The sequence below is a fragment of the Gadus chalcogrammus genome, chromosome 15 (genome assembly GCF_026213295.1).
Source record: "Gadus chalcogrammus isolate NIFS_2021 chromosome 15, NIFS_Gcha_1.0, whole genome shotgun sequence".
Lineage (NCBI taxonomy): Eukaryota > Metazoa > Chordata > Actinopteri > Gadiformes > Gadidae > Gadus > Gadus chalcogrammus.
Window position 1 is genome coordinate 2965942 of NC_079426.1, and position 12860 is coordinate 2978801.

Here is a 12860-nt window from a genome sequence, read left to right on the forward strand (position 1 = left end):
AACCCGAGTGCGTTTCACACGATGCCACGGCACATCAAGTGAACGCACCTTGAAGCGAGCGCTTGGCGCGCGAGCATGGGCGACTCACTAGACGTGTTGTTCCCTGCCTAGAAAAGCCCTCTGTGTGTTTACATTGAGACATTTAGCAGACGCCGCTACCCGAAGCAGTGCACGGGCGACGGCTGGGATCAATACACGGCGTGTACGCCGGTCCATTAACCATGCAGCGGGTCACGCCTCACGCATTAACATGGGAACGTGGGCAAAGGCATTGATGTGGCGGGGGAGCTAAAGCAAACACGACGGCGACCCGGCGGTTAGGCCCACCGCCGCCGCTGTCGTCGCCGTCTCCGGGAGCAGGCGGCGTTCTAGGTCGATGGTGGTGTTTGGTTTTCTTTGACGGTGTAATACCGTCCTTCCAAGAGTCCGCATTGTGGATGTTGTCGTGGGGACCGGCTTCTCCAAACGCATTTGGTTCCGACCCTTTGGTGTGTGAATGCACCGTTGTGAGTCGCTTTGGACAAAAGTGTCTGCTAAATGCTTTAAATGTAAATGACCTTCGCTAAGACCTCAGCTTCTACAATGTCGTTCAACACTGAACTGTAGAATAGCACGCCGCATTCATAGAAGTGGCAATATTTCAATATTTGATTTGGTTAAGGGACAAAGAGTGACACAGAAGTGCTTTGAGGAGGCAAGGGCTTTTGTATTCTACGTACTTCTCTTAAAAGCGGCATCCACATTTTATTGCCCAATTTTCACTTTGTAAAAAAATTGTTGAATTGTCAATTATCTTAGGGACGCAACAAATGCCAATTCAACGGCAACACATGCTGGTGAGAATTCAAAGCCTTGCTCAATGAACGATGAATGCCGGGGACTCCAGTCAAACATCCAGTTAGGATCTGGGATTAGAGAGAATGTGGAGCATCTCGGCAAGCCTCCGAAATTAAATTGGCTCTTCTCGGCAGCGCCGCTCACAATTCCAAAGCTAGAATTGCAAGATGCCAAAAAAATGATGAATTCTATCAGTCGCAAAGACCTTCCGTGTTGTAGGAGACACTTTCCCATTACTGGAGTGGCGACAGATTTGAGGCTTGAATAGGGCAGAGACACGCCTGTCCGTGCGGCTCTACGTTAGCACTTACATGATTGACAGCTGGTGTGTGTCAGGATCTAACCATGGAAGAGGACATACTTTTTTTTTCTCCAAGCAATTGGGAAAGAGATGTTAGGGCTTTGACTTTTGCCCAAAAATCATATTAGAAGTTTGTTTGTTTATTAATATTAATATTCGAATATTTATTAACAATATTTTGACTATTAAATGCCTTTAGTAAGACCTGGATTGGCCTTTGCGAGGTTTGTTTACCGGCATTGCTATGGTTACCGGTCTTGCGTGTTCCAACAGTTTATTAGGTTTCTAATAAATCACTGTCTAATCAATACTTCATTCACTGCCTCTTCCGTGGTCATTACAATATTATGAATAGACTGCGTCGGGTTCTCCGACGTCCCTCCCTCTTGGCCTGCCCATAACAGGTTAGAATATTAAGGGCTGCCTAATATTCGTTCGAATTTTGATTTATTTTTTGATATTCAAATTATATTCGAATAAAGAAGTTCGGAGTCAAAGCCCTATGATTTGTGTGTATGTGTGTGCCAGTATTAGTGTGTGTGCCAGTATGTCTCGTGTTTCTTTGTTCTCCAACCATGAATAGATGTGCAATTGACCAATCTTTGAATGAATGCACTGGCAACCCCCAGATATGAAACCACGGCTTATACAATACTGTGTGCACACTATCCAACAGGGCCTTTGGTGGTCATGAAACGCAGGGTCGTTAAGCCGGGCTGTCGTCACACGCAGAGAGCCTTTTTGACTCTTGCCCAGTCCTTGGCCCGTCCCACCTGCTCTATAAACCAATGGGAACTCTCACAGTCTTCCATCACGCCGTAGAAGGAGGGGGGCTCAGGTGTGCCGGGCCAAGGAACTCATTTGGCCAGAGGCCAAGAGATGCATTGGTTTCACTTTCGCTTTCACCCAATATAAACATGTATTACTTGGCTGTCATCCACCGCAACGTATGACACACGGGCCCACCTGCTGGTAAATACTAAACCACTGAAGCCCCCTAAACAGAGAGTAGGAGAGGGAGAGGGAAAGAGAAACAGAGAAAGAGACACAGAGAGAGCGCTCCGTTGCAGACATGTTTACCGAAGCCACGGCAACTGAGAAATAAAGTCTGAATTCAAAGTAATTGAGTCGTACAGAGAAACCGACTCAAAGAAATAACTCAAGTTTTCTATTTTCATTTAATGAATACAACGCTACTTAAATTTTGATTACTCCTCATAGATATGAACCACATGTAATGCGTAGGAGTGAACGCAGGCACGTTTCCCCATTATAACCGCAACGGATATTCCTACGCAAAAAAACATTTCAATTCTTTCAGACGTCATTAAAAACTGGAGACTTCACATCTAGGAACAGCGATGAAGTATTGACAAGCAGTCTCGCATCCTGTGCACCACGTCCAACGATAAACCCTGGCCCCCACAGAAGTGTTTGCGGCCTGTCCAATGTGTCGGCGTTTGCGCGTACCTGTGAAGCCCAGAGGGCAGATGCAGGAGATGAGCTGGGGTGGGGTCAGCGGGCCGGTGGTGACGCAGGTGGCTCCGTTCACACATCTCTGCGGGTGCGTGTTACAGGCGTCGCCCACGTGCTGGCAGAACTCCCCGGTCCAGCCGGGGGCGCACACACACTGCGGCACACAGCGAAGGCAACACCTTATTCTGTTTACCGTTCACTCCCCATGTGCTGTTCACACACATTTTGTTTAGCCAAAGTGATTTTTGAGGGTGCCTTCGGGGTAGGCCGCCGACGTCAGGGTTAAACCGACAACCTTTCGTCTTGAATACAAATCCCCGCACTATACCAGCCTGCCTCGTTTCATTCTAAGCAGGAGCATTACACCTATAAATCAAACACTCCATTGTCACTGATGAATACAGCGGCACAAACCCAAACCGACATGTTACCCTAAACAACTTAACAATTACTAAAATATAAATGGACTGGCGAGCGAAGGCGCTGTTGGTAGTGGACATCATGGCTGTGATGAAGTGCAGTGTGCAGTGAGCGTCGCGAGGTAGAGCTCAGAAGAAAGCAGTGCAAGAGGAGTGTGCTGCACTGATGAAAACTAATTAGGAGCCGTGAGGCATTATGCAGCTCTCTGAGGCATTGTGTAAGAACACGGAAATTCCCAAGGACTAACCAAAAGAGAGGTAAGTACGACTAAACCCGTCCATCCAAACATTATGTTCTGTTTTTGTTCGTTCTTGTGTTGAGCACGCTTGCTAGAATTTATTATCCCGCCGCCCCCATAAAATATATAAAAACCCTGAATATGAAATAGTATGTGGCTAACACGCTTATTTATGTATTGTTTTGATATAGTTGAACTCAGATAAAGCACGCTAGGCAAAGTTATAGCAGCCAAAGCCTAAGCAATATATCTTCAAAAAGAGAAAGGCGTCGACAGCGATATAGAGACATAATGATGCACACGAGTTATCACACATCCTAAATAATCTGCTCAGACAGAACCCAAACCCAGACATGCATTTAAGTCATAAACAACCCCATATGTTTTATCATAAAACAATGAGCATTATTACAGCGCAGGGCACATCAACACACACAGACAGACAGAGAAACAGACACACAAAGCCACACACACATATTTCCTGACTCCAACAGACCATGCAGCATGCAGTGGGTCTGTCTAGGGTGGGCCGGTAGATGGGCCCAGTTTCAGGCACCGCAGAGTCACATAAATATATATTTTGTTTCTGAGTACTTCATTATCCAGGAAACATTGAATTACTGACCTTGTAGCCGCCAATTATACTCAAACACAATCCCTCATTCGGGCAGTTGATATTGAGCTGCCCGCAGTAGTCGATTAGTTCTTCACAGTTCTTCCCAGCAAAGCCTCCAAGACATCTGTGGGTCGTTGTCATCAGAATCAATTCACCTTGCTCAATAACAGGCCACACATTTTAGACAGGATGCAGACGGACTAGAATACATGTTGGCTATGCAGTGTACACTGTGTGATTGGGAACGGGGGGGCTGGAAACGAATCGCTTTTCACAGAGATATCCTTTTCTTTTTAATAACGCTAAGGTAAAATCCACGGTGAAGCAATGATTTATTTTTTCCGTATTAAAGAAACTAAAATGGTATTATTGAACCGAGGCGGATGAAAATGAAGCAGCCTCCGTGAGTTACTGAACTCTATAATAGGGTTTAGGCCCCTTCGTTGAAAAGGGAAAAACATAACACTTGATGTCGAGTGCAGCCTATCATGATATCCTGTTGAAAAAGCATTTGCAAACAAACTAAAAAGCGTATAACAGTGTTTCTTTCGTCCTACACGCCCACAGGCCGCTGTACACTTCCATTATGATCACTGGATTATAAATCACCTTTGCAATGTTTTGCAAAAACATAACATAAACATAACACTCTGAAAATACTTGTAAACATTGGAGGATAAAAAAATCTATCTCAGAGAAAATAATATGAATTTTCAGGTAACCTCTGAGGTGTGTGTGTGTGTGTGTGTGTGTGTGTGTGTGTGTGTGTGTGTGTGTGTGTGTGTGTGTGTGTGTGTGTGTGTGTGTCTGTGTGTGAGTGAGTAAGTGTTTGTGTGTCTTGTGTGAGTGAGTGAGTGAGTGAGTGAGTGAGTGTTTGTGTGTCTTGTGTGAGTGAGTGAGTCTGTGTGTCTGTGTGTCTGTGTGTGAGTGAGTGAGTGAGTGAGTGAGTGAGTGAGTGAGTGAGTGAGTGAGTGTTTGTGTGTCTGTGAGTGAGTGTTTGTGTGTCTGTGAGTGAGTGAGTGAGTGAGTGAGTGAGTGAGTGAGTGAGTGAGTGAGTGAGTGAGTGTGTGTGTGTGTGTGTCTGGTGAATGTGTGGGTGTGCGTGCATACATGTGTGTCGGGGGGGTGGGCGGAGAGGGGATGGTGCCAGACAGGTGGGGGGTGAGGCGGGGACAAGGTGGTGGAGGCTGGGGGTGGGGGGGTTCATCATCTGACAGGGGAGTTCTGGCATGGCCTCGATTAGGCCCCGGAATGCACATCACCTGCAGTCGTAATCATCTCCGCGGGAAACGCAGCTGCCGTTGTTCAGGCACGGTGACGGGAGGCACGGCCCGGCCCGCCCGCCACACACTGGGTCCGGGGCGCCTTCTGCACACGCACACTCCGAGGCCTGCGCACGCCGACACACAACAAAACGGGTCAACTCGCTTTTTCCAGTGGGTTTAGGTTTCGCGTCAAAAAAGCCGGAGATCACAAACAAACTGAAGGGGAGGGGGCTGCCGAGTCAGTGGCGTGCATTCAATAGTACTGAAAGAAAAAAACGATTGCAGGGATATTACATTTTTGTAAGAGCCGCAGGCGAAATAGCTGATATAATCTGATAGACGAGACACATCCTCCTCGGTTGGTCGATACATATATTAACGCAGCGATGGTTCATGATGAGAAGGGTATTTCTGGTATTCAGTATCACGAACATATCTTCTGCACGGCCATCACCATACGTGTTCCAATCGGTCGTCTGCTCGGCGTCTCGGGCAAGGCTACTGTTTAGTTTTGTGCATCCGCGTGGATTCTACTCATGGCAAATATCAATGACAAAGATGTCACGGCAGTAAACACCGGGAGCCGCACACACACGCGACCCCGGTAAAAAACTTTGTTAATTAATATTAACTCCGTAAATATCGCTGTAAACTTGAACTCCAATGTTAAATGCTAATTTAACAATGACGTAGTTAATTACATTGTTGTTAAATCCTCATTTAACTCTTGGACTTCGTCCAATGCCCATCCTCAAAAGTTTAACAACCCTCACTAACCCTCACCCTTCACCCCCTTCACTCATCATTAGCTAAGCACCCGAACTCGAGCGGCAGTTTGGAAAAACGACCTCACTCTTTGTTCTCTAAAGCTGTGTTCCTCCACTGGTCAGGCCAAAAGACCCGCATGTGTCATTATTCATTAAGTCATGACCCAAAAGTAATTAAGAATTGAACAATATTGCGGTCATCAACAATGCCTTCGTGTACTGTTGAAAACACTGGAAAACCACCAAAAGCTGAAACAATTGGGGCTAAACGCGACAAAAAGGTAAGCCGTTGAAGCATGAACTAACATTGAAACATTAGTTAATTCATGGGCTTCGTTCTAAAGAATGAGGTTTGGCATACGCCCTGATCTGAAAACGCCCTCGCGACCCACTTAGGCCCCGTCCACACGAAGCCGATTTCATGGCGAAACCGCAAAGGTCTTGTACGGTTCGGCCATCCGCGGTGAATCCGCTGACCGAAACCGTATACTTCTGAAACCACCCACGGAGGTGGTTTCAAATCTACCCGGTTTCGTTATGGATTCGTGTGGACGCCTGAAACCGACTGAACCCGTAAACCATGACGTCACCGCCCCACCCCTCGACCCTCTAGCCAATGAATGTTAAGCCCGTGGTGTCAAAGAACTCACAACAAAAAAGATGATGGCGGACTACAGGCTTGTAATCGTTCTGCAGCAGATCATGTCCCTTGTTGGGTTGCTAAGCCATTATTTATTGAGACTGTTGACTGACTGTTTGTTTGTGTTGTTAGTGGTTCGGGGGGCAGCCTTTATGCGCATGCTCGCCTCTTCTTCTTATTACATTTTCTTCTGGATACTGTAGCAGAAGCAGCGCCCCTTATGGGCCTGGCATGTGTACTACAGCGTTTCTACAGATCTACCCCGTTTCGCTTGACTCCGTCTTTACGGAGATACTCCGAAACCGGATAGATCGAAACCGGAACGGTTTCGCCCGTTTCGGCTTCGTGTGGACGGGGCCTTAGGTGACACGACCCACCACTTGAGAACCCCTACCCTAAAGGGTCGCATCTTATAAATCACATTTGACTCGAGACACTGGAATAAAGACAAACTAGCGTGGCTCACGTTGGCGCAGACGTCCGGCTTCCGACAACCGAACGTCAGGCAGTTCACGGCGCACGTGGGCCCGCTGAAGCCGTCCAGGCAGCGGCAGGAGAAGGAGTCGCCGTCGAGCTCGCACGTCCCGCCGTTCACGCACGGGTCGGAATCGCAGGCTAGGTTCCTCCTCTCGCAGGCCGGACCTGAACAAAACAAAGGCAAACCGCTCCAATGCCTGTGGAGCATTCAGTTCATCCTTTTGCCGTGTGTGCGCGAAAAGGTTGAAAGTAGGAATAGTCCGGTGTTGTTATTTCCACCTTCTGATTCATGTGGTCTAATAGTTTACACGTGGTTTCATATGGTGCTGACCAAGCGTTCAAAGTGTCAATTATAATGACTCAACTAATTATCTAGATGATTTCTTGTATGCTTGGGAAAAATCTTGGAAATAAAAATTGGTGTAAAAAAGACTCGACAACTCCTCTTGACAACTCCTTTCACGAAGTATCATGAAAGGAATACTCCGAGCAAACACAGTGTGTGCGAGCAAACCGAGCTTACCTAAATTCTAAATCACCCATCTGCAACACCCAATGTAAAACAGCCAAAGTGTTATTTCATACCTCCAAGGAGAAGCAGACACAACGGCGTCAAAGAGGGTCCCCTTCCCATAAACCCCTCAGCAAACGGGAACACGCCGCGTCCCTCACCATTACCCGCTGCTAACCAGCGCTACGCCGACACACTCCACGCCACCGTGACATTGTATGCAAAAAGATAAAATTAGATTGAATTCACTTTGGGTTCAAGGTGAATAAAACTTGATGTTATTCCCTGGCGGCCAGAGTTTCATTTTTGTGTTCCTCAGATGGTACCAAGTGATTTATCTTTCCGCCGGCTCCCTTCTTTTTTCCCCCCTGCATATTCTCCTTAATCCCCAAGCCGATGCACCTCCTCATGTCCCAGAGGCTTTCCGCAGCCTCTCAGTGGACATCAATCTTCCCGTGTACACCTTTGGGGCTTTGGCTATTCTTTTTACCGTATTTCCTACTGAAATCTTAAAAAAAAAAAGAATAGGATTTTTCCACAAACACCTCCGAAAAAAATGTGTGGCGCCGCGGATATGAATTTTTCTCGCCATTGATGTGTCCCCTCTCACAACAAATCGATGTCATGAAAATTCAGGTTGGACTTCTCATGTGGCACACTATCGCCATACCCCACGTGGGATGCATGTTTGTATACATCAGTACGGAGGTGATTCATAGCAGTAGTTCGGGAAAGGGAATATTGAAACGTTCCAACAGTCGTTATTCGGATTGGAAAAATCAATTACAATCCCGGCACCAGAAACCCTCTTCCCTGAACAAAAAGACAAAAAAGCTAGGGCCAGTCATGCCTTAGAGCTAATGCCTAGGGGCGTCCACACAGGAGAGTCAAATCAAAAGGAAAATCTCATTTGAAATGTCCCATGAGTTTGCCTCATTATTCTGTGCGCATAGACTTTGGCCTGTGAGGGCAGGGCTGCTGCTGCAGCCACCAACGCTCCATTGATTAATGAGGCAACAGCAGTGAGAATGTAAAGGAAGCATCGGCTCCACAGAACTCCCAGGAAGCTGCTGGAAGGGAGGGGCGAGGCAACAAACACACACGCACACGCACAGAGACAAGCACATGCACACACATAAACATGCACGCACACACACAGAGAAACACACACACATAGACAGACAGACAGACACTCCAACACACACACATAAAAACATACACAACCACACACAGACATACACACAACCACACAGACACACAAACACACAACCACACCATGACTGAGCAAAAAAAAATGCTAAAAACCACAGTGTTGGTGCATGCAGAGAGGGAGTTGGAGGAGGAGGGGCATGATGGATTCATCTAGCTTAAAGGTAGATTAGCAATGTGTAACAAACACTTTAAAACGTGGCCCTGGTGTTGACAGGGAACACATACATTTACAAATATAATGTGTGGCTATTTTTTGGGGGGATGAGTTGGATTTGCAACTAAATAACAAGGCATTGAAAACAGCAATTCATTGTCAAGGTTAGTTTAGAAACTTTTTCAATTCCAATAATAATTTATATATTTAGTTAGGTGTGTGTGTAAGTTGAGTGTGTGTTGCCATGCTAAAACCTGAACTGACAGAACAAACTAGAACGCTACAATAATGTTACCAGCAAAGGAACATAAGCATGAATTACGGTGGAAGGCCACCAAAAGCCATAACACTTGAAAGCCAATTGCGTTTTTACTTTTATATTTTGTGCTATGCGTTATGCATCGTGTTATGCTTCCTATTTGTGTGCGACAACCATAAAACCAACATATACATTGCGAGAGCAAATAACCCCCATTTGCACCTTAAAGTGCAAACGCCTCTAGCACGTGGTGATACCAACGACTCCATTCAACCCGTTTATAGGCTAGTAAGGGCTTGCCACTTCCTTCATATGCACCCCAACATCACAGATCATAAAGTGTGTCTGCATAATACCAGTCTCGCGATACCAGGCCATCTGAGAGCTTGTCCGCCTACCAAAAGTTTGGTGGTTAGGGGCTTGAAGGGGGCTTGTAACGCACGCTAAAAGACTGACACCCCTTGCATTTGACAGGAAATGTCGCCATACCCTAAATTCGATTGGTTAATAGGTAGGGCGGTTCCTGTTTATGATTCACATCAGTGATTCGATATTGACCCATCCCTTCCCCCAAGAGCAGAATCTCCCTGTCATGTTGGGGCGTGGGACGGTGCTCCACAATAACAAAGGCCTGGGTGCTCAGGGCCCCCTATATTAGGCCCCTATTAGCTGGATTCAGGCCGATTGATTTATCACTCACAATGCTGAAAAATCACAAGGAGCGTTCAGCGGTGGGCGGCGGGTAACTGGGTGGCGGCCATTAAGCGCTGAGAGAATCGGGAGGCGACGTTGACCTACAGTTCCCCTGTTTGTGTAATTCCAATGTTTCAGAAAAAAACATCAGAGCACCGGCTTACTTGCTTAAGAAACTAATCGTTTAATGTTTAACTTTGTGTTCTTAGGCTTTCACATTACTCCTCTCACTCCAAACACGCTGCAGCCCCTTATTTCTTTCCCCTTTTCCTCACATTAGATTTGTTTGTAGTCTCTTATTGTGAAAGCGGCGGCACCAGCAAAGCGTCGAGAGCGCCTAAGGCTATTTGGAAACACTGCATAGCGGACGGCGCGACTCGGCCAATTACTGCAGCCCTGCGAGTCGTGGGGGCCGACCTACTGTGAGGGCAGAGAAACTCTTTAAAGCAAAGGCAAAGGCCTTTAATTGAACAAACAACCCGAGCACAGAACGTGGCATCCAGCAACGCTTGGCTAAGATGAATGGGACGCCTGTGTTCCGGGCGGGTTTCAGACGTTGACTTGATTACACTTGATTGGATTTGTTTTCCGTGAGGTCAGGCGTTAAGCAGTCCTACGAATCAGACTTTTCTCTTTTCTGCGGACAAACTGAAGTCTGGGGGTACGGGGCGTTTCGCTTTCTAGGCGAAGAGAGATCTGTGGCCACCTAATTGGATGAACCCAAACTCGGTCAGTCGTTAAAAGGTTTCTGTGAAGGTTACAAATGAACGCCATGTAGACTGGGCAGTGTAGAAACACACTCATTCAAATCACGCATTTTCCTTTTCTTCCGTAGAATATCTCCGTAATGAAACAGGAAACGCATAGTAACTCCACCCCTTGCAGTTATTGGTTTTTCGACCCCACGAAAAGCTAAATTTTCCTTCCTAATAATTGCGGCGTAGGGACACTCCATGCTCCACACTCTGTCAAGTCGGGCGCCAAGAGGGGAGGAGCCTAATTTGGCGTCGCCCAGAGCTGATATATATTTGACTTTCACATTGACCGATCCCATTCCAATCCGATATTGCGTCAGCTGTAATAAAATGAAATAACGTTTTTATCGATTCCTTTTTCAGAAACATTCCACTACCTCTGCAAGACAGCTAATTAATCAAAAAAGCAAGGAGAAAAAAAAAAGCGAATGTTTTGTTTTCAAAATATTTGACCTAATTAATCTGAGCTGTCATCGGGTTTGCTTTAGGTGTCGATCAGCTGCCGACAGCCCAGCCTAGTGCCTAAGAGGGCAGTCCACCACCCAACATACTGCTAGAGACCATCTCACCCGCTCACCCTTATCTGTGTGTTGGACATCGGGCTGAAGGCGTATTGCTAGATTCATGGTCGATGTACGATGGCAGAGCGGGAGCACACTATGATATCGTGATTGTTGTGCTGTGCTGCTCTGTGCTGCAGCAGAGAACAGACACAGCGCTGGCTACATTTACCGGAGAAGCCCGTCTCACAGATGCACTTGAAGGACACGGGTGACACTTGAACACATGATGCCTTCGGACAGACTCTCTCGCAGTTTTCCCTTCCAATGACTTCGGAGCAGTTCACCCCTGAAAGAAAATGAGAAATAACAACATCACAAACACTGAATTGGAATCAGATTGAGCCGCAGTACTTAACCGACAGCTTTTGGTTGGATTCAAAAATCAATACTAAAACATTGGGTCTGCATGAAGGTTATTGATTTGAAAACAGCTTAAGAAAGAGGTGATTAAAAATGAAGTTAAAAATCGATATAATGTATAGCATTCAATATTTATTTATATTTACTGGGCTGATGATAACACTTTAAATATGAAATAGTTGTGGAATGATAAAGCGTTGAACTAGCAAAAACAATGAAGTTGCATCAGGACTCAGGAGTCATTAATAGCCTTTCCTGCCCCCCCCCCCCCCCCCCCAAAAAAAAGGACTACGTCCTTACCTGTAAAATGTGGAGGACACAAGCATTTATATGTTCTGTGGTCTGCATCGCCGGATCCATCGCTCAAACAAACGCCTTTGTTTCCACACGGGTTGTTCAAACACGCGTCAAACTTCTGGCACAGCTTCCCGGTGTAGTGCTGGTGGCACTGACAGCGGTACGCCTCGTCCCCGGGGCCGGCTTGACAAATGCCGTTCCCGGAGCAAAGGCGAACGAGCGGGGAACTCTGGCAAAGCTGTCGCCTCACGGACACGTTGAGCCTGAGGCCCAGCTGGCAGAGCTGCTGCCCGTCGCCCTCGTGCGTCGCCGCGACGAAGTAGTGAAGGCCCGGGACCAGGCGCCCGACGGGGTACGCCGGCGCGCTCCCGATCGTACCGCGACCGAAGAGCGACCCCTCCGCCCCCCCCGGCGGCGGCCCCTCGGCGGAGCAGCTCTCGAAGCCGTCCTCCGAGACGTCGGCCAGCCGCACGCCGTACGACCGCAGGGTCTGGTCGGCGGACAGCAGCAGTGTGTCTCCGTGCTGCAGCTGAAGGGGGCAGATCTGTGGGTAGGCGAGGGGTCGCGGGGCGGTGAGGGCCGGCGGCGGGGCCCCGGGAGTGTCCCAACACTGGCCCCGGTCCATGCAAATGTTCTCCGTCAGCGTCAAATTGAGCGAGACGGCGCGGGGCGGACTCTGCCACTGGAGTGAGGCTTGTCGAGGGCAGAACGTTTGGCAGCGGACCGCAGGCACGACGAGGCCCACAAGGAGAGCCAGGCCGTAAACAATGCTGAATAGTGAAATCCTCGTCATGGTTGGCTTTGCCCGATGTCGTTCTTAAGTCCCCGCTTGTTGTTTCATCCGAGCCGGATGAAGGCGGTCTGAGACTTTACTCGGAGAAGTCTGGAATGATCAAAGGAACATGGTGTTGTAATTGAATCCCGGGGCCATTTCTTGAGGTCCAGAAAGTCCAAATGGGTCACGATGAACGGCATCGTTACGGCTAACCTGGGGAAGACAGAGAGCTTTATTAGTGCTT

The 12860-nt window shown here is 47.6% G+C and overlaps 1 protein-coding gene across 1 annotated transcript in view; it reads right to left on the reverse strand.

Moving 5' to 3' along the window:
- eys (eyes shut homolog) overlaps positions 1–12466 on the reverse strand; it is a 101102-nt gene extending 88636 nt beyond the window's left edge. The window contains exons 1-6 of the mRNA XM_056609869.1: positions 11845–12466; positions 11354–11470; positions 7027–7202; positions 5151–5278; positions 3898–4012; positions 2609–2768 (exon numbers count right to left, since the gene is read on the reverse strand). Of these exons, the coding sequence (XP_056465844.1) occupies positions 2609–2768; positions 3898–4012; positions 5151–5278; positions 7027–7202; positions 11354–11470; positions 11845–12466 (1318 nt within the window). The remainder of the gene's footprint in view (positions 1–2608; positions 2769–3897; positions 4013–5150; positions 5279–7026; positions 7203–11353; positions 11471–11844) is intronic.
- Positions 12467–12860: the final 394 nt, after the last annotated feature.